The 20,758-nt window shown below is 38.2% G+C and overlaps 2 protein-coding genes across 2 annotated transcripts in view; one reads left to right on the top strand and one right to left on the bottom strand.

The window, feature by feature from the left end:
• Positions 1-8,405, bottom strand: smpdl3a (sphingomyelin phosphodiesterase acid like 3A). Its single transcript, XM_028440515.1, has 8 exons — positions 8,240-8,405; positions 7,624-7,837; positions 7,120-7,264; positions 5,135-5,231; positions 4,895-5,058; positions 2,011-2,191; positions 1,636-1,760; positions 1-730 (listed from the first exon to the last, which is right to left on the bottom strand). Exons 1-8 carry the CDS (start codon positions 8,325-8,327, stop codon positions 419-421), a joined length of 1,326 nt encoding a protein of 441 aa, XP_028296316.1. The 5' UTR covers positions 8,328-8,405; the 3' UTR covers positions 1-418.
• Positions 8,406-12,855: 4,450 nt separating this feature from the next.
• Positions 12,856-20,758, top strand: part of myo6a (myosin VIa) — a 42,098-nt gene continuing 34,195 nt past the window's right edge. Inside the window, 1 exon segment of the mRNA XM_028440465.1 lies at positions 12,856-13,077. The gene's annotated coding sequence lies outside the window, so the exon portion shown is untranslated.

Raw genomic sequence — 20,758 nt, forward strand, 5'->3', positions numbered from 1 at the left:
TCAATTTCTGCTTTTTTGTTGTCATTTAGTACATTTTTTATGTTGTTTTGTGTATTTCCCTCTCATTTTCTGTTGTTTTTTGTGTGTTTGCTTTGGGAGCCGTACAGAATTAGACCAAGGGCTGAATGTGGTCCCCAGGCCACAAGTTTCCCATCAATGTTATAAATAGGATTATTTTTGATCTTCTCTTTTTTCACCTTACCTTCTTATTTGTTCTTTTTGCTGTTTCCTCCTCCTTTCCTCCCTTTTTTTTCCTTTCTTCCCCTCTCCTTACTCCTCTCTTCTATTTCCTCCTCTTCTGTCTTTTATCCCTCTCTGTTTTGCTCCATTTCCTCCTAATATTCTCCCTTTTTTCCGCTCTTTTCCTAACCCGTGCCTACATCCCACAGCAGAAGCCGTCGTTTGTCTGTATTTCACGTCATCGCCACAGTTGTTCGTTGGCCACACAGTGGGCGTAGGCGTCCTGGTCCAGGTAGAGAACCGCACACACCTGGTTGAGCCAACACGGACCCTCACAGGTGAAGCTGCTGTCGTATCCCACCATGAAGTGTCTGAAGTACGTGAGGAAGGCGTCGCTGTGAGGCGTCATCAGCTCCAGACCCAGCTTCAGCAGACTCTGAGGGCGCAGGTCGCTGAGGCCGAACGCCTCCGTCATCACGTACTCCAGCCTCCAGTCGGAGCGGCGCCGCTCGTTGGCTTCAGTCAGGTTCAGATAGTACTGCCAGATGTCCTACAGGAGCAGAGAAGAAGAAGTAAAGTGTGTTTCAATGGCGTTCCTTTTAAACCATAGCTCTAAACTTACAGAATGTCAGGATATCTGTAACTTCAGATTTACTTATTTTGAATTAACCAAACTCAACTGTCAATCTAGAAACTAAAGCTCAGAACATCTAGAATAACTACAGTGACTAATCCCATGGAGGATCATTTAATCTAAGTTAACCAAACTCGAGCAAACTTGAGGCTTGAATGTCAGAAAATGTTCACCTTCAGAGGATAACTTAGGTTGAATTAACCTAACTCAACCAAAACTTTAAAAGCTGCAGCTCTGAATTTAACTTCAACTTCATCCTTTAAGCTACACTAAACCACACCTCTAAATTTAAACTGGCTTTACGCACCTCAAGTAAAGGTCAGGATATCTTGAACTCCAGAGGATAACTTAATCTAAATTGATCAGACTCAAACGTTTGGCGAAAACTGAACCGTAATCTAAGTTACCATGGTGATTAACCTGGTAAGAAGTTAACCAGCATCGTAGTACAGGACATATGAAATAAATCCTGAACTTATTGCGATAAGAGGAAATCCATCTTTGTGGAACAGGACCCAGAGGATAACTAGACCGACCATGGCTTTTCCAAATCTAAAAATTTCAGCTCAAAACTTTAAGAATGTGAGAATTACTACAACTCCAGAGGATCATATAATCTGAAATTTTCCAAACTCAATTTGAAATCTAAAATCCAGAAAGTCAGGATAACTTAATTTCTTGAGAATAACTTAATCTGACTTTACCAAACTCAACCAAGACTTTGTGAAATCCAAAAACATGCAACATGAAAGTCAAAGAACATCAGGTTAACTTAAACCTCCCACGCTCTCCCTGGGACTAGGAACCCTCCATCGTCTCACCATCACACCGTAATCCTGGGGGTCGTACACGTAGAGGCGAAGGCCCGGGTTGTTGGAGAACGGATCTTTAGCATCTTTGATGGGCGTAACCGCCGGCGACACAAAGAGCGAGTTCACCGCTTTACCTGTGGACCAATCACAGAGCTTGATTCATCTATAGAGTCAGAACAACAACAACTTCAAAGGATAACTTAAACCTAACCAAACACTGCATTAAACAAACCCACAAATACAATCATTATGAAACAGAAGATGATTATCATAAATGATCAGATTATTATTATTTCCAATGGTTGTTGTATTTATACAATTGCCATAATTTATGATAAACATAATATGAAAAAATCGACTAGATGCTCAGAGTTCTTTTGTGACCTTGGTGGTTGAGGAGCACCATGACGCTGTCGCGGTGGGTGTGGCCATAAAACTGTCCTGTGATGACATCACTGTACTTCCTGTAGATGGACAGCAGCCTCTCGTTGTGTTCTTCTCTGATGGCCGTCGTGTTCCTGGCGTACGGAAGAAAACCCACGGGCACATGACCGATGATGAACACCTGAGAACACACCACATGATCACCTACTTCCTGTTTACAACACATGCTGCTAACAAAGCCCCACCTCTTTACCCTCTGACCCTGCACAGACTGCACTGCTATGTGGTAAGCTAACCAATCATGTGGGACTGGTGGCTACGTGCTAAGCTAACCCAAACATGTGGGACTGGTGGCTACGTGCTAAGCTAACCAAACAAATGGGACTGACTGGTCGCTACATGCTAAGCTAACCAAACATGTAGGACTAGTTGCTACATGCTAAGCTAACCCAAACATATACGGACGTCAAGCAATTTGACTCATTCTCACTTTTTTTTTTTCATGATAATGAACTTTGGTCCTCATGGCTTGCCGTAGCTTGAGTAACTTTGATTGACTGACCGAGATAACCAATCCCAGACCAATCCATGTCACCTTGTGCCTAAATCTAACCAACCATAGCAGGCATCACACAATAATGAACCAATCAGAAGCAACGTAAGGCGGGTCTTGACAAGCTGTCTCTAGACACCTCACACAACACGCACCGAGTCATCGACATGCTTTCAGAAAGAAAGTGTTTCTAGAACACAAACTCTGTCTGAGATGGTATGTACTGTAACTATACCTAATTATGTTCAGTGTTTATATTGCTCTGTGTGTGTGTGTGTGTGCGTGTGTGCGTGCGTGCGTGCGTGTTTCTCTTCTCTAACTAACTCTGCTGCTGCTGCAGCTAACGGGGCTGTTTACACATTCTTAAAGAGACAGTGTCCTGAATGTGATTTACTTTAAAAACTACTTTCAACAACTCAGAGCTGCCCTGAAAAAATCATCTCTACATCATTTAATCACATTTCAGCCTTAATGAAGGAAAAAGTCCAAATGTAGTTATTGTGCTGCTAGTGATTAATAAAAGGGTCTTTGTGGTTCCACTGACTTTGACCTATTATTGTTTTTATTGTAAAACTATTGATAAAAAATAAATGGTTTATATCACCTATTGTCATTTAGAGTAAAAATATATAGATATGAATATTGGTCCATATCACCCAGGCCTAATGTAACCAAAGCAGTAACGTTTTATCTTGTAAATGATATGATTGTATAAACTGTGTGAAATGAGGCGTTCAAACACTGATTAAAGTAGGATTTTATTATTATGAGTGTATTACCTCAATAACTAATAGAAATCACTAGACTGATATACTGACTTGTTATGTAGCAGTGTTGCTAATGCTAATGCTACACTACTTTAGTTAAACAAAGTAAAAACACTGTGACTATAAGAACATGTCAGACCTTTAGTTTAATGTTAATTATACTTAGAACCAGTTTGAAAAATTTCTTACATACAATTTAAATACATATTTGAAAATGATCTTGTCTTAAATTATATTTTATTCTTTTTTCCATTTAGGGCCATGATTTAAAGTAAGTGGATTGGTTTGTTTTATTGGTAAATAACTTTAAAATAGTCTGAATTATTTGAATGAAAAAAATTGTGATATGATTTTTCCCCATATCACCCACTCCTACATGTGTATGTCTGTGTTAGACATTAACTTAAATGAATTAAAACTCTTAATCAGCTACTACCAGTGTTATGAACACTGGTAGTAGCTGAATTACACTTGTAGGTTATATCATCATAAATACATAATCTAATGTTCATTTGAACTGTTCTTATGATTATTATTGTATGTAATAGTGTATTTCTATAGACATTGATTCAATGAAAAATGACTTGATGTTTGAATGTTTTTTACATGATGATCTTTTTAATGACGTCCTTTCTGTTGCAGACAAGGAGAGCTGAGGTAAAGGTAGCACTGCCTTGGGCCACAGTGTTTTAAGTGGGAGCCTCTGTCATCATCAACATCTGTGATAAACACCTACAACATGAGACATGTCCCCAGATAAATGATGGACAGTTGTTGATATGAAATATTAACTAATAAATGTATTAATTTGTGGTTGATTAAAACTAGCATTAGGAGGACACAGTGCAGGAAGAGCTGCTGGTATGGAGGTGATGACATCATTCTGAAGGTAGAAATCAACGTTAAAACAGGACAAAGTCATGTTAAAAAAAAACACTTTTTTTGCCGGAACGTATCAGGTCACTAAAGTCTCACTATTGTCATTTTCTGAAACTTGGCAGCCCTGCGTTAAGCTAACCCAAACATGTGGAACTGACTGGTGGCTACGGGCTCAGCTAACCCAAACATGTAGGACTGGTCGCTACGCGCTAAGCTAACCCAAATATGTGAGACTGGTCACTAAATGCTAAGCTAACCTAAACAAGTGGGACTGGTGGCTACGGGCTAAGCTAACCCAAACATGTAGAACTGACTGGTGGGTACGGGCTAAACTAACCTAAACATGTAGGACTGGTAGCTATGTGCTCAGCTAACCCAAACATGTGAAACTGGTTGCTACGTACCAAGCTAACCAAACATGTAGGACTGGTTGCTATGTGCTCAGCTAACCCAAACATGTGAAACTGGTTGCTACGTACCAAGCTAACCAAACATGTAGGACTGGTTGCTATGTGCTCAGCTAACCCAAACATGTGAAACTGGTTGCTACGTACCAAGCTAACCAAACATGTAGGACTGGTTGCTATGTGCTTAGTTAACTCACACATGTGGGACTGGTCGCTACATGCTAATCTAACCAGACATGTGGGACTCATCTAGGGTATGTGGGGGTCAAAGGTCAGACCTTTTCCAGGCGCTGAGCGGCTCCAGCCAGAGTTTTCTCCAACCAGAGGAACTGTCCTGCTGGGTCGCTGCCATTCCCTACAGCTTTGTTGGGACCGTAGTAGAGGATGGTGTTTACACTGAGCAGCCGCAGACCAGGTTTGACCAGCTGGGAGTAGAAACCTCCTGCAGGTCACAAACATCACGCTAATGACAACAGCAAAAAGATAGAAACGTCATAAAGAGAGAGGGGGAGGGGCACCTTCAGCCAGAGTCAGCAGAGCATCGTCTTTCAGCCAATCTCTCCACAGCTCAGCAGCAGCTCTGTAGATCTGATTAGTGAATGCTGGCAACTGGTCCTGAGGGCGTAGAGAGAGGGCGTGTTCACGCCAACCAATCGTGGAGCGGCTAAAACGCTCTAGCAATAGTTTAGTGTTAGGCCTGGCCGATATATCGAGTTCTCCATTTTTTCTTTAGTATTAAAAAACTTGTTTTAGGAGTCGTTGCTTTCACTCTCATAACAACATGATAAGTTAGATGGATTTCAGAGTGCATCCTAACAAACCACACTACAGAACACACTCACACATGCTGTCCAGGAAAAAAGCCAAAAGTGGCTCTTGCACTCAACAAAGGCAGACTTTTAGCTCTGCTCCCTCCCTCCCTATCTGCCCGTGCTGCTGCTTGCTTCGTCTTGTGCTGTCTTTTTGTCTCTTTACATATCTATCTAAAACCAAAATTATGGAATGAATCAGCTGGTCTCTCAATGCAATCGACCAAATTTTTTCAACAAAGATTACGGGAAGAGGCGAGCCCGCCTGTCCTGGTGGAACGTTTGTGGTGGGATATGCAATGGACTCCTCAGAAGTGGAGGATCGTATGTCTATCTATCCTTTCCTTTGAGGATGTAGAAGACATTTACATGATTGGAATCATAGTAGCAGGCATGCTGCTGATTGGAGCTGGCAGTTTTCTGATTGATCACAAAGTCCGGATTACGTCAGCAGATGTTTTGGGAAGGCTGCCAGTTTCTGATGGATTGGACAGGGCTCTCAACCTCATGTGATAAACAAACTCAAAACTAAGCAGGATGCTACTTTGGAACGGAGAAGTTAACAGCTCAGCTTTTGAGATAAGGGCCACCATATTGGATTTACTGCTTGAGAGATGGACCCTAAGATGATGGAAAATTGTGCTCAGCCTGCTGAAAACAAATCCTTGTCTTCATTCGGTCTCCCCTCATTTATCTATTCTCCAGGATATTTGTATCGAATGATGCTCCGCAACCACCTGTGAACTTTGTTTCTGAACTCCGATCTACCCAAGGTCTTTTCACGTCATCTGCGCCTGGGCTGAACTGTACGCATTTGAAGCTAACCCCCCCAAGCATACATGCTGTGTCCTCAAATTTTGTTGTAAATGTTTTTGACAGGCTTATGTGCTGAGGAGTTTATACCTCGTGCTACACTGACTCCCCTAAAGGAAAATAGTTTAGGATCTGCCTTTTCCCCCCTCTCCTTTCCTCTCGTTTTTCCATTTTTCATCTAAACATGATGGAGCCGCAGATGGCTGCCTTGGTGTGTTGGTGCTCATGTTCTTCACACCAACTGCCAAGTTAAATTCCTTGTGCTGTTTTAAACTATACCTGGCGAATAAAATCCTTTCTGATTTCTGATATTGTGCAGCTGTTCCATTATCACATTGTGTATTTTTTCTCTTTTTGTGTATTTCTTTGTTTGTTTGTCTGTTTTATTGTTTTATTTTTTCTCCTTTTGTCCTATTGAGTATTTGAGTTGTTCTTTTGTGTATTTCTCTGTTAAATTGTGTGTTCGTAGTAATTTAGTGTATTTTGTGCGCTTACTTTTGGGGACGCTAGTTGCCCATGTTTGTGATACACAAGTATCTTTTTTTTTTAACTAATCTTAAAGCACTGGGATGTTATTTTAGTCTGTGTGGTATTTTGCATCAGCAATTTAACCCAGAATTGTCTTCCTGGTCAGACTTTATTTAAATTAAAATGATTGAGATTAATATCATATATCGCCAAAAATATCTAAATCTGAATTTTGGTCCATCTGGTCCAGCCCTAGAGTGGATTAGACTGGAGAAGACTAGAACTAAGAAAATGTTTGTTTGTTTTGGCGCCACCAATTGCCCAACGTTGGCTCCGCCCTCTCTGTGACAGTAGCCGACCTGCTGACCCAGCATGCTGCAGTACCATCCCCCCACACTAGGTGGCGTGTGTACCTGAGGCCAGTAGTCATGGTTCCCGATGGACGGGAAGACGGTGGTGTTGGGGAAGTGCTTCCTGAAGGTGAGGGTCATGTTCTTCATCAGCTGGATCACAGCGTCTGTGGACAGCTTCTCTGGAGACACGTGAGGAGGGCTGTCCCTGTGAGGGGGGAGGGGGGTAGTAACCATAGTAACCACAACAACACGACAGGTTGAGTTCGTAACCATTTGACGTCATTTCAACTAATGCTCAAGACATCCCACGCACTTTGGTATCAAAAAGTTCAGATTTTTGTTGATTATTGTTCTGTGATTATTTAATATTCACACAGTAAATGTTTAGTTTGATTAGATGAACACTTTTTGAAATATGGACAATTTAGTGGGGGGGGGGGAGTGTATGTGTCCTTATTTTTCTACCATCTTCATTATTTTTTCAGACCAAAGTGCGTGGATTTTTGTTGAAATGTCATGAAATGACCCTATAGTAACCATGACAACAAGAGGGGGGGTTCTGACCCGGTCCAGATGATGAAGTCGTGGGCCTGCACCAGAGGCTCCATGTGGCTGAAAGCTGATTGGATGAGGCGATAAGGCGAGTCACACAAAAAGGCTCCGAAGGGGCCGGCGTCGGAGGCTGGGCTTCCTTTGGAGGAGGAGCACACCTCCCTGGGGTCAGAGGTCACATGGTAGGTTGGGTCGAGGTGAAGATCGGTGATGTGCCAGAACCGAGCTGAGAGACAAGTGAATACATTAATATAAATATATTAGTTCAACTAACATCACTAAAGTAAAAAAGATCATCTGATTCCTGGCTTTTACACTCTGTCAGAAGTCCGTTTATAATTTAAAAAATTGAAAGTATTTTTTCTCTTTGCAAAGAAAAAAATGTACTTTTTAACATTTATTAAAAGGACATAAATCTAAAGCGTCTTGTGGAATGTGCGGCGTGAGTCACGTGTTCACAGAAGTTCCGGTTCTAATGCTAAAGATAAAAATAATACAAACTTTACTTAAAAACACACAAATAGGGACCGCACAGCGTCACCAAACAAAACAAAACCCCTCAGAGAAGAACGTGTAACGTCACCGTCTGGTTGTTTTGGCGTAAAAATGACGTCATATTCTGCCTCACCTGAGTCCCCCAGGTGCGCGCTCCCGGTCGGAGCTGCGGCGCGCAGCCGCAGAATCAGCACGAGACACAGAAGTTTGTAAACAAACATGATTCAAACAATAACAACAACACAGGACCGTGTGACGTCAGCAGGTGCAGGAAGTCCGAGGGCTGGTCATGTGACCGCAGAGGAGGCGGAGCTTAAGGAGACAATCTGGTCAAGTGACTGTTCTTTTCACACACGTAAACAGCTATGGGCAACGTGCGGCCCGGGGGCCACATGCGGCCCTTGGCCTAATTTTATGCGGCCCCCAAAGTAAAATACACAAAACAAAAGAAAGATTACAAAGAATTACAACATTGCAGGAAAAATGCACTGAAAATACTCCAAAAACACACAAAACTACTAATCACATGAACAAAACGACAACAATAATATACAACATGACTCAAAATCATACATTTTACAGGAATACGCAAATCAAAAACAAAATGATACAAAAAATATACAAAATTACAAAAAAGGACAACAAAAGAACAAAAACTAGAAAAACACAAAAATTACTCCGCACACCCTCGGTACTAACATACAGTACACAAAAATTACTCCAAATAGTGCAAAATGACAATGTAAATCCTCAATATGACTTCAAAAAACACATCATACAAGAAAAATAAACAAAACGACATACACAAAATGACAAAAAAAATATGCAAAATTACAGAAAATTAAAACAAAAGTAGACAAAAACACAGAAAACGACTGCAAACACACAGTAACAAACAAGCAATACAACAAAAATACACAAAAATTACTCCCATTTCTGACACTTCTACATCACATTTTAATGTCTTTTCTACACATTTTTCCACTTTTCAGCACTTATAAACCCTTTCACCACTTTTACACCTAATGTCACTTTTACACCTAATGTCACATATGTTGTCCCATTATTAACCTATTTTCACCATATTTCATGATTATTTTGCCAATTTAACCACATTCACCATTTGTCATGTCCATTATTTAAAGTTATTGTTCCATTAGTGACACTTTGAACAATTTTGTCCACTTTTTCTGTCTGTTTTTATCCACTCTAATTTACAACTTTTAACCAATTTCTGTGGTTTTTAAAATCCGATTTCAACACATTTTCCACCATTTTTGGTCACTTTGAACCATTTTATTAGTGATTAAAACCAGGAGATGACTATAAGATAACTATAATAATAATAATAATAATAATAATAATAATAATAATAATAAACTTCCCTCTGTGTTCAACCACCTTCAGCTACAGTGGATGTCCCTGAGCTCTGGAAAAGTTTGTGTGTGTGTGTGTGTGTGTGTGTGTGTGTGTGTGTGTGTGTGTGTGTGTGTGTGTGTGTGTGTGTGGGTGTGTGTGTGGGTGTGTGTGTGCGTGTGTGTGTGCGTGCGTGTGTGTGTGTGTGTGTGTGTGTGTGTGTGTGTGTGTCTATGTGTGTGTGTGTGTGTGTGTGTGTGTGTGTGTGTGTGTGTGTGTGTGTATGTGTGTGTGCGTGTGAGTGATTGGACTTGAACATACCCTGTCTCATGAGATCATGTGATCTTATGCATTGATCACATCAAAATCTGTCAATTGTTAAAATTTAAAAACTTTTTAAATTCAATTTTTTTAGAATTCAAAATTTTAATTTTATTTTTAAATTTCAAATGTTTTAAATTTGAAATATAAAATTAAAAAATGAATTTCAAATTCTAAAAATGTTAGACTTGAAAATTTGGAATTTAAATGTAGTGATTTAAAATCAGAATTTAGATTTAACAACTGTTTTAAAAGTGTTAATATCAGGTCGATCAATGCTGATTCATTTTTTATAAATGCAAAACATGTTTTTTTATTTTAGTCGACTAAAATTTGACTATAACTGAAATGATCCTGATGACCAAATTTTGACTAAAACTAAATGAAAAATGTGTTTGTGTTAGCTTAGCATTTTAGCGGCCATTCCCACATGTTTGTGTTAGCTTAGCACGTAGCGGGGCTAGCTGTGCTGTGTGCTGTTAAAGGGGCGGAGCTATGTATTTAGCGTTTCTCTGTGCGTTGATGAACAACAGAAGTAATATGATTATTGTGTTTGAAGTTGATGTAAAATGAAGGAATTCTGTGTGAAAATGTTGTAAAGTCACTGAAATGTGTGTGTGTTCAACAGGACGTTCAGTGTGTTTGTGTGTTGAAAACGGATCAAATGAATTTGATGTAAAATAATGATAATGTTTGGAGAATTATTCTAAATCTCTCAATATATTTATGCATAAAATAAATAAAGCTGATGTATTTTTCCATCTTTCCCATTCGTCCTTCCTCTCACTCCTTTTCTACGGAAGCAAATTAGGGACAATTTGGATGGAGAAAATATCAAGATTAAAATTGAAAATTTGAGAATAAAGTTGAAATATAATGTTGAGATTAACGTCATCATGTTCTGTAGATTTGATTTTATTAGCAAACCTTTAACTTTTAACACGATATTGTATTTTGAGTTCATTTTCAAAATTTCAATTTTAATGTCGTGTTTTTGACATTAATCTTGAGATTATTTTTCAACTTTATTTCATTTCAGATTTTATTCAATTAATTCTTGATTTTTAATTGTGGTATTCTAAGGCCTAGGTTCCCAAAGTGGGGTACGGTACCCCCAGGGGTCAGCAAATTGTCATAGGGGGTACGTGAATAAAAATAAAAAAAACAGATTCATTTACCCATATTTGTACTTTACATGACGTATAAATCATACATAAAGTATGTGCGGCGCCAACAATATCTGAGCAATAAGTGACGTAGCAGTCATTGCAGGATTTTCTCTTTTAAATTTCATTAATTTTGAGACTTATTTGCATTTGATTTGTGGAAATTATTAAATAATTGCAGGAAAATTAACTTCTTTAAACAATTTTACATTTAAAATGACTGCAATCATGGGAAACATTGAATTTGTGTATCTACTGTAGATATCTGAGCTGATTTATCTACAACTGAATTATTTGGTCGTCTGGACAATAATTTATGTTTTTTCTGTTTTTTTAACTTTCTCCTTCAGCCTGAATTTCATGGTTTAAAGGATCAGATTTTAACTGTATATGACATTACATTATTATGTTTTTAGGCATGCAGGAGTAGGGGTACATGGGTTCAGGTTAAATGTCTGAAGGGGTACGAGACTATGAAAGGTTTGGGAAGCACTGGTCTAAAGATAATGTCAGTATCATGATTTTTATTTTTATTCTTACATTTCAAAGAATGAAATCATATTTCTGACTTTTAATCTCAGATTTCTCATATTTAATATATTTCTGATTTTATTTCATGAGTTCTTGGATGGAAAATCATTGATTCTTAGTTTTCTAATTCTGATTTACTCTAACGATGATGTCAAAATTAGGATTATTTTTGCTATAATGATTTTTATTTGTATCTTCACAATTCAAAGAGTAAAGTCATTTTTTGACTTTAACTTGTATCGAGAAAAGAATATCTTTATTGTTGATTTTTAAAACATTTACAACGTAATTACAATTTCCTCCCTTCAGTGCACATTCATAAAAGTACCATAAAAAATAACAACTAAATAAATAAAATCATCACTTAAAGCCACATGACACATTCTGTTATTTAACAATGCCTCATAACTCATGTTTAATATCATAATTCAGTTTTTTATTACACTAATTATTGGATTAAAAAGTTTAATTTCTAAATTTCCAAAATCAAATGATGATGTCAAAATTATTAAATAAATCTCAAATAAAATTTCGTACTTTTATTTCACTTTTTTCCCTCCAGATTTATTAACTTTTATTTCCGAATTAACATTTATAAATCTTGAAGTTCTGAAAAATAAACTCATGTCAGACATATATAAAAACCCTGCTATTTATTTTCCTTTTGTAAAGTTTTAATTTCTATTGTTTTACATCTCTACCATTGTATGATTTTTTTATTTGTTTATTACATGTTTGATCTAAATTAGACTAAGATTTCTGACTTTTAATCTCAGATTTCTAATATTTAACATTATATTTTGGATTTTATTAAATGAGATCCAGATTTTTGGTTTCCTTATTCTGATTTTTATTCGTGGTACTCGAACGATGATGTCAAAATTATGATTTGATCAGGATTTAGATTTGCACATTCATAAAAGTACCATAAAAAAGTAAATAAATACGAAATAAATAAAATAATCACATGCAACATTCTGTTATTGCACGAAACCTTTAAACTCATGTTTATTGTCATAATTCTGTTTTAATTAGACTAACTATTGGATTAAAAATAATACATTTCAAATATCTGACTTTTATTCTGGGATTTATTTTACTTTTTCCCTCCAGACTTTTTTTTTTTTAACTTTATTTCCTATTTCACATTTATAAATCTTAGACTTAGAGTAAAATAAACTCTTAAATCAGATATTTTATGTTAGATATTTATTAAAAAAAAAAAAAAAAAAAAAAAAAAAAAATGAAACATTCATCTATTTCCGGTGGCCCTGATTTTAAATAGAAATAAAATAAATAATTAAAATACATCATGAATAATTTAGTGTCTGTTCAGTAAAACAGCGCCTCCTACAGGCTGGTGGTGTGGATCCCGGTGTGTGACGTCACGGAGCCGGTTCCCAGGCCTGCTGCGGGGATCGGAGGCTGCTGGGCGGGGAGACTGAGCAACGGGCTGCCGGAGTGAAACACCCTCCTCCTGGAGACACGGCTCAGCCTGAGACGGAGCGCTCATTCCCGGCCTTTTATCTGGGACACACCGAGGGGGACGCTGCCCACCGAGCCACCGGCGGACACTGGGGAGCTACACCCAGAGCAGGTGAGCGCTTATAGCGGGGAATCCGTGCTTCCTCCTCAGGGATGGGAAGCTAGCAGACGGCTACAGCACATCCAGTCACTCCGGTGCTGGTGGCCGTCAGCACAGAGCTGATTCCCGGCAGGAAAAAGCGTTCACTGCGTTTCTAAATGTACCTGTTTAACAAAACCTTCATCTTTATGTCAAAGTTTGTATTTTTAGCTGCAAAAACGGTGTTTGTAAGAGTAGCTTTGTTTAAAGGATGGGACACCAGGCCCCGTTTAAAAGCTTTCAGTTTTTACATTTTTCTAACTTATTAACAGGATAATTTATAAAGGTGATACAATGCTACGTCCAGTTAGTATAAGTATGTGTTTATCTTAAATACGGCTGTCATAATAAGTGACTTTTAAAGAAATGACTTGTTCTAATTAGTGCCACACTCCCATGTCGCCATAATGAGAAATCCCTTTGCAGGACTTACAGAGAATAACAGGCGTAGCCTCATTAAACGTGGGAATGGAGGTTGGAGGAATGTTTGCTGGTAGAATTCTCCGCCGAAAAAAATAAAACTATTTATTGTGTCTGGAAAACTGATGATTCATTGTTCACAGTCAGGTGAATGGAAGGCAATTGGCGTCAGGGACGAAATCCCACTTTTTCTGAATGAAGTTCGGTGCGTTGAGCAGCAAGCAGCTCTGAAGGCACCATGGAGTGTTGGGAAGGGGATGGCAGTGGGCTGGGCAGGCTGTAGTGGTGCGTTCATGGTACGGGAGGCTGCAAATATGTTGGGACTCACAACACTGGCACTGCTGACACACGCACACACACGGCCTGGGGCAGGTTGTGTGACACACACACACTCATTTTGCATAAGTAAACGCACAGAGGTTGTGTTGCAGGTTGATGGATGAACCTTGTGTGTGAGAGATTATGTAACATCTCTGTGTTAGCATGAATCAACATGACGTGTGTGTGTGTGTGTGTGTGTGTGTGTGTGTGTGTGGACTTTGACTCTCTCTCTCTCTGTTGTACAGGAAGCACTTTTATGTCTTTATTGTCTCTGATGTGTTTTAAAGCCTGTCTTCATGGAACTGCTGTAGAATTATTGTCCTAGAGTCTTAAAAGTGTTAATTAGTGACAGTAAACTGTTTTCATACGATACATTTAAAGGGGTGGAGATAAAGTTTGACACATAGATAAGATGTTGACCTCGAGCACAGTGCAGCGTTTCTATCTCCCACCCCGACTTAAACTGGGCTAAACAAAGCCAGGATCATTAAAACTAGGATTAAAGACTGATTAGGGCTGATATACAGACTTTTTTCAAGATCGGCCAAAAAAAGAATTATTATTATTATTATTATTATTTTTATTATGTGACCATCAGCAGCCCTCCCTAAGGAATGATAAGAAACACTTAATTATAGGGAGGGAGGATATAAAAAGTATATCAGCTTTAGGTATTGGCCATCGGCTGAATTTCTTTTGGTAAAAATTGGCATCGACATTAGAAAATCCCTCATTGGTCGACCTCTAAAACTGACTAAATTACGGCAGAATGAGTTCTCGTTAGCTCACTAGCAAAGAGGCGGAGTCTGAGCCCAAAGCAAACATATGGAAGCCCAGTTGCAATAACTAACCAATAACATAAACCAAACAAAAAGTGGTAATAGTAAAATAATAAAAACAATTCTTAGCTCATAATCATGAGATACTATTGCATACTAATAGAGTTGTCACGATACCAAAATTAGTAAAAACGATACTATACCAGACAAAGTATCACGTTTCTGGGTAATACCACGATACTGAAGTCTTTTTTTTTATTATTAATATTTTTATGAACTGCAATGTATTTGTAGAAGTTAGAAATACTTATTAATTACTTGTAGTGTTATTTGGTGCATGATAAGAGTACATAAACAAAAGCATATAAGCAATAAAAAAACTAGTAAATGAAGTTAGAATTTATACGGTTGAAATTAAAAACTGATTCCCTGAGAAAACTGTATTTGTACATTTTCTGGATGATGTCACTAGTGTATTATGAGATTGGATGTGAGCCTCCTTTATATGTATGTCATTTGTAAATATTGTTTGTACATTGTAAATAAAATAAAAAACAGATCGCTCTGAGTCCGTGTGTAAAAAAACAAAAAGTGTTCCTCCTTTGGCTCCTATAGCTGGTGACAGCGCCTGCACAGTAGATCTCCTATTGTTTTACCATCTCTGCCTCGTTTAAAGCCAAAATAGTTCCAGATGGGACTTTTGGAGTTTGGTTTTTTGAGTAAAATTAGTGACGCCACTAACGAGGCCGCCGCTCAGGCCTGGTGCTTCTGTCGTGTGTTGTCTGGTGTTTGTGATTGTAAGCTGTGCACGCGTCCAGAAGAGACAGAACTTTAGCTTGTTGTTTGTTTTGAAGTGAGTTTCTGTCAAAGTGGAGCTGTCTTCAGTTCAAACACACAAACAGCCAATCAGCTAACAGAAGGGCGGACCCAGCGTGCAGAAACAGCCTATCATATCCCCAGACGTCACCAGTAACAGGCAAACAGCCAATCATTCAGCAGCTGTGGAGTTCGGTTGCCATGTTGGTTTGTTTTCAAGTGAATAGCGTGCAGTGAGTGTAGACTGCAGTGAGAAACCAGGAGGAGAGTAGAGGAAACTGGTACCAGTAGTATCGTAATCTATGGTAGTACAGTGTAGAATTTCTACTATAGTAGGAACCGTTACAATATGGAACCACGGGGTATCGTACAACTATAATACTAATGACTTAATATTTGATAATTATGACTTAAGATCTCATAATTATGACATCTGAAAACTAAAGATGTCTCAATAGAACTTTTTCATTTCCGATATGATGCCGATATTGCAGCCTTGCATATCGGCCGATACGGATATTGATCCAATACGATATCAGCATAATTAATACATACTCATTACTTAAAAAAATAAACTTATTTTGTAGTGTGGAATGTTAGAAAAACTTGATCATGTGATGTCACTCAAACAGAGAACAATGGTCAACAACAGTAGGGATGAGCAAAACTGACCCCTTTATTATTAACCAACTGGTTACAAACATTTTAACCTTCAACATGATATGTACAGTATTCTACAATTGAATAAAATAAAATTAGAAAAAAGAATTGTCAAAAAAAAAAATTGGGAATTTGAATCTGATATTTGTTTTCAGGCTGATATCGGATCGGGACACCCTACTGATAATTATGATTTAGTATCTCATAATTATGACCTAATATCTGGACTCATAATCTCACAATTATGACTTAGTATCTCATAATTATGACTTATGATCTGATAATTATGACAGAATCTGATAATTACAACTTAGTAACTCATAATTGTTAGTATGTCATAGTTATGACTTAGTATAATTTGTAATTTTGTTTATTAACCGTATTAAGCATGTTTAATGAGTCTGATTATTAGGGAAAGAAAACTAGGGATAGACATATATGGGTTTTTTAGGGCCGATACTGATTTTTTAACCATCAGCCTTAGCCGATGACCGATACTTACTGCTGATTTTCTTTAGCCGATATTTGGAGCTAATACTACTTTTGCTCCCTCAATTTACATCATAAAAGTTACACAATGATGATAACAAATGCTACAAATCTCAATTTAAAAAAAAAAAGGGAACCTCAATTGAACTTAACAAAGGTGAGGTAGAACCACACCAAGTCAAAAATATTTAATAAATAATAAAAACAAGTGATGTAGAACAAAAGTGAAAAATAGAGTGAGACATCTCATGAAATATTATGAAAGATAACTGTCCTTGTCCTAAAAATAGCTTTGACAAAAGTTGAAAATGTATATTATTAATAGGATTATTGAGTATAATGACATATAATATTAGTATTAAACACAAAAAGAAATCATTAATAATAGTCCATTCCAACACAACCCCAGAACATAAATTAGTAGAGGAAAAAAAACATGATGTCAGATGAACATTAAGCTACAAACTGATCAAGTTTCTGTTCTAAATTACATCAACATTAACAAGAATAAATATTCAAACAAGTAGTAAACTGCTTCTCAAAGTTTTAAAAACTTCTTCTCAGCGCAGCGCTGAGAGAGAAGCAGAGAGAGAGTGTGAGAAACACACACGCACTAAACCTCCAGCCAGCTGCTCGTTAAATACAACAGCGACGACAACACGTGGAACCACGGAACAACGCTAAGTTTAACAGTGAAAAGATGCTTTGAAAGTTTAAAAGTTGTCGTTGGGGTTGAAGAGCTTCCTTCACGCTAGTGAGGGGAGGGGCTCTGCACTCTGCAGCCTTTGTCTCCAGGAACACGAGCAGTCTGTGGCAGCCGTTGTGTTTATAAAGTGTATCAGCAAAAGCAGCAGCGAGCATCGGCCGATGCCGGTACATGTAAAACACACACAAATCGGCCGATGAATCAATCGATCACTAAAAGAAACACAAAAAACTGAACTAATGTCCAATCGGTGGCTAATTTGGAGGTAGGGGGAGGGGCTGGCTGTTAAATGAGCCAATCAGGAGGCGTTTTTGTGTGCTAATTAATAATAAGGTTGAAGAACTGGAGTTTATTTAGATTTAGTCTTGTATGATGATCCTCAGTACACACACACACACACACAGAGGATCAGTTTCTCACGCCGTGATTCCTGCTTAAGGCTCGTGTCCAACAGTCTGACTCTGGATAAGCACTTTATCACCATCTTTATCCTGAGCGTGTGCGTGTGTGCATGAGGGGATTCCCTGTCACACACAGTTTTTATCAATCACTAAAAGTCTTCTCCTAATCTGTGATGAAGGATCTGATCAGCTGATCGATTAGAATGGAAACGATAGGTGGAGCTGATAATGTAGCCCCGCCCACATGGGACTGGCTGCTAAGTGCTAAGCTAACCAAAGCATGTGGAACTGATCAAAAAGATTCCAAAAGACACAACTAGTAATGATGACCTCCCAGCCACACACACACACACACACACACACACACACACACACACACACACACACACACACACACACACACACACACACACACACACACACACACACACACACACTTCATTCTGTGCAGATGTGGAGTTGTTGTTCCTTCTCTTTAATGTTTGTGCATTTTATTTTGAAATTGTTTAGTACTGCACATTACTTTATTTATTATATTCATCCGTTGATTTTATTCTAGTTTTTTTTAAACCTGTTCTTAATTTTTTTTCTCATGGTGTTTTCTTTCTTTTCCCCTGAACCCCTGCTGTGAGCTTTAGAGGAGAGAAACCACATCTCTGTCCTGTTCCAGTGAATAAAGACGCGTCTCCTCTCTGTGAAGGTCATGAGAAAGTGTCACACGTTTAATTTAACTGCTCATAAATCATTCACAGCATGTAAACGTTTGTCTGTAACTACAGTAATGTGGATAAATCAAAGTTAAAGAGTTGCCTAAAGATGGAAAAATGTCAGATAATCGCTCATTAGAACATAGATTATCATCTGAGTCAGATGTACTCAACATGTGGGTCACTCAGGAGCCAAAAGTGGCCTCAGAAATGTTTCTCTGAAATACAACTTTTTCAAAATGCGACACATATTACCCTTGTTATTCAACATTTGATACTTCATTTAAAATAGTTAATAAACTGTAAATCCTGAGCAGACAAAACCTTTGCACAAGCATATAATATATATATATATATATATATATATATATATATATATATATATATACACATAGATACAATTATAAATTAGGGGTGTGCACATTGTCATGAATTTGATGATACGTTTTGCATGTCACGATACAATATATCCCGATACTAAACAATGTGATGTTCATTGCAATATATCACAGTAATTACAAATTCCATCTTTACAAGATCAAAATGATATGAAATACAATCTATTTCATATTTTAACCTTGTGAGAACAGTAAATAATAACTAACTGTTATTCAAGCACAAATATCAAAAGCAACTGGAATGTTTATCAAACTGTCAAATAACATTTTTGTAAAAATTCTGATTCTGTTGAGTTCTCAAGTTCTTTATAAATAAGTAACCACATAATTTATAAAAGTATCCAGTGTGTTTTATTAAAATAAAGTTAAAAGTCATTGAGGAGTGAGGTCGTTTAACACGGTCTGATGGTGCGTTCACTGACACCTAGTGACCGGGAGTTTATGTGCACCACTGGGACAGAGCTAACATGCTAGGCACTCGTCAACCACTGGGACAGAGCTAACATGGGGTTCAGTGTCTTGCCCAAGGACACTTCAACACATAGTCAGGTATAGACCAGGATTGAAACCCCCAACATCTATTATTATACGATGCCTTCAGGCTGCTGTGTTTGTGTGGGATTTATTAGTATTTACAGACTTTATTTGATGTAATCTTACTGTATTATTGTCATGATTCATGATGAGTATCTGTCACCTCTGAGGTGTTTCACACTGTGTTTCTCTGAGCAGCAGCTTATGGAGGATTACACTGTGTGTGCGTGCGTGCGTGTGCGTGCGCGTGTATGTGTGTAATGAACTACGCCATAAGCTGCTCGTGACACATTTTTATTGTGTGTAGACTTGGACTGTAGTGCGACCACTGTTAATCTTTAAACAGATCACAGGGAGTCTTTAAAACATCAGCACTTTGGAAAAACACGCGTTGGCTCGAGGACGGACACGCAGACGGATTCACACACTCAGCAAATTCTACACTGTTATGAACCCGGTGTAGTGGTTTAATTAGCTCACTGTGTTAAATGAAACACTCCTAGACTAGTGGTCACACAGACACAGTTAACAAGTGTTAAATTAACTCTGACTCAGTGTTAAAAAGTGTAAGTGTTAAATTAACCATCAGTGTTGAAAAAAACTCCTGATTAGAATACCTAAAGGTAAATATACTTTTGACTTGACGAAGTTGACTTGTGTATGAGTTCTATACATGTGTCCAGTCTACTCTGTCTATATCTGTGATATCTACTCTGTTAGAATGGAACTGCTCATTATTGTAGCTAAAGTATGAGCTGCATCAGGTTAATGAATGCTTTCAATCTGTGGTTTGTCTGTGGCCGCACCCAAAGCAACACACTGACAGGGTGTGTTCAAGTCCATTCACACACACACACACACACACACACACACACACACACACACACACACACACACACACACACACACACACACACCCTGGCCCTGGGGTAAACACTACCTGAGCAGACAAAGGTTGCTCCAGGTTTCAGTTTTAATGACTTGAAAATGAGCAGAAAGTCTGATGTTCAGGACTTTTCATTCCTCTGTAACTTTGAGTTAGTTTTGTGTGTGTGTTAGTGTGTTTAGTGTGTTAGTGTGTGTTAATGTGTGTGTTGCAGCCAGCAGGGGGCGACAGCGTGGACATAAACTCTAGGTTTCTAACTATCATGTCTCTCTGTGTGACAGAAGCAGACATTGATCCTCAGAGGTTTTCCATCATGTGACTTGGACTCACAGTGGGAACAATCAGCTGATTGTCACAGAATCAGACGCACAACTGTTGTGTTTCCCTCCCGTGTGAGCACACAAACCACACACAGAGACCTCAGGAAGTTCAAAGTCAGAGAACTGTAATTGTATCAGATCTGAGGGTCACATGATCGACATTCATACCTGTTTGTTGTCTTTCCTTTTGTCTATTTTTGTTGTCATTGTCATGTGA

This window comes from Gouania willdenowi (assembly GCF_900634775.1).
Source record: "Gouania willdenowi chromosome 24 unlocalized genomic scaffold, fGouWil2.1 scaffold_320_arrow_ctg1, whole genome shotgun sequence".
Classification (NCBI taxonomy): domain Eukaryota; kingdom Metazoa; phylum Chordata; class Actinopteri; order Blenniiformes; family Gobiesocidae; genus Gouania; species Gouania willdenowi.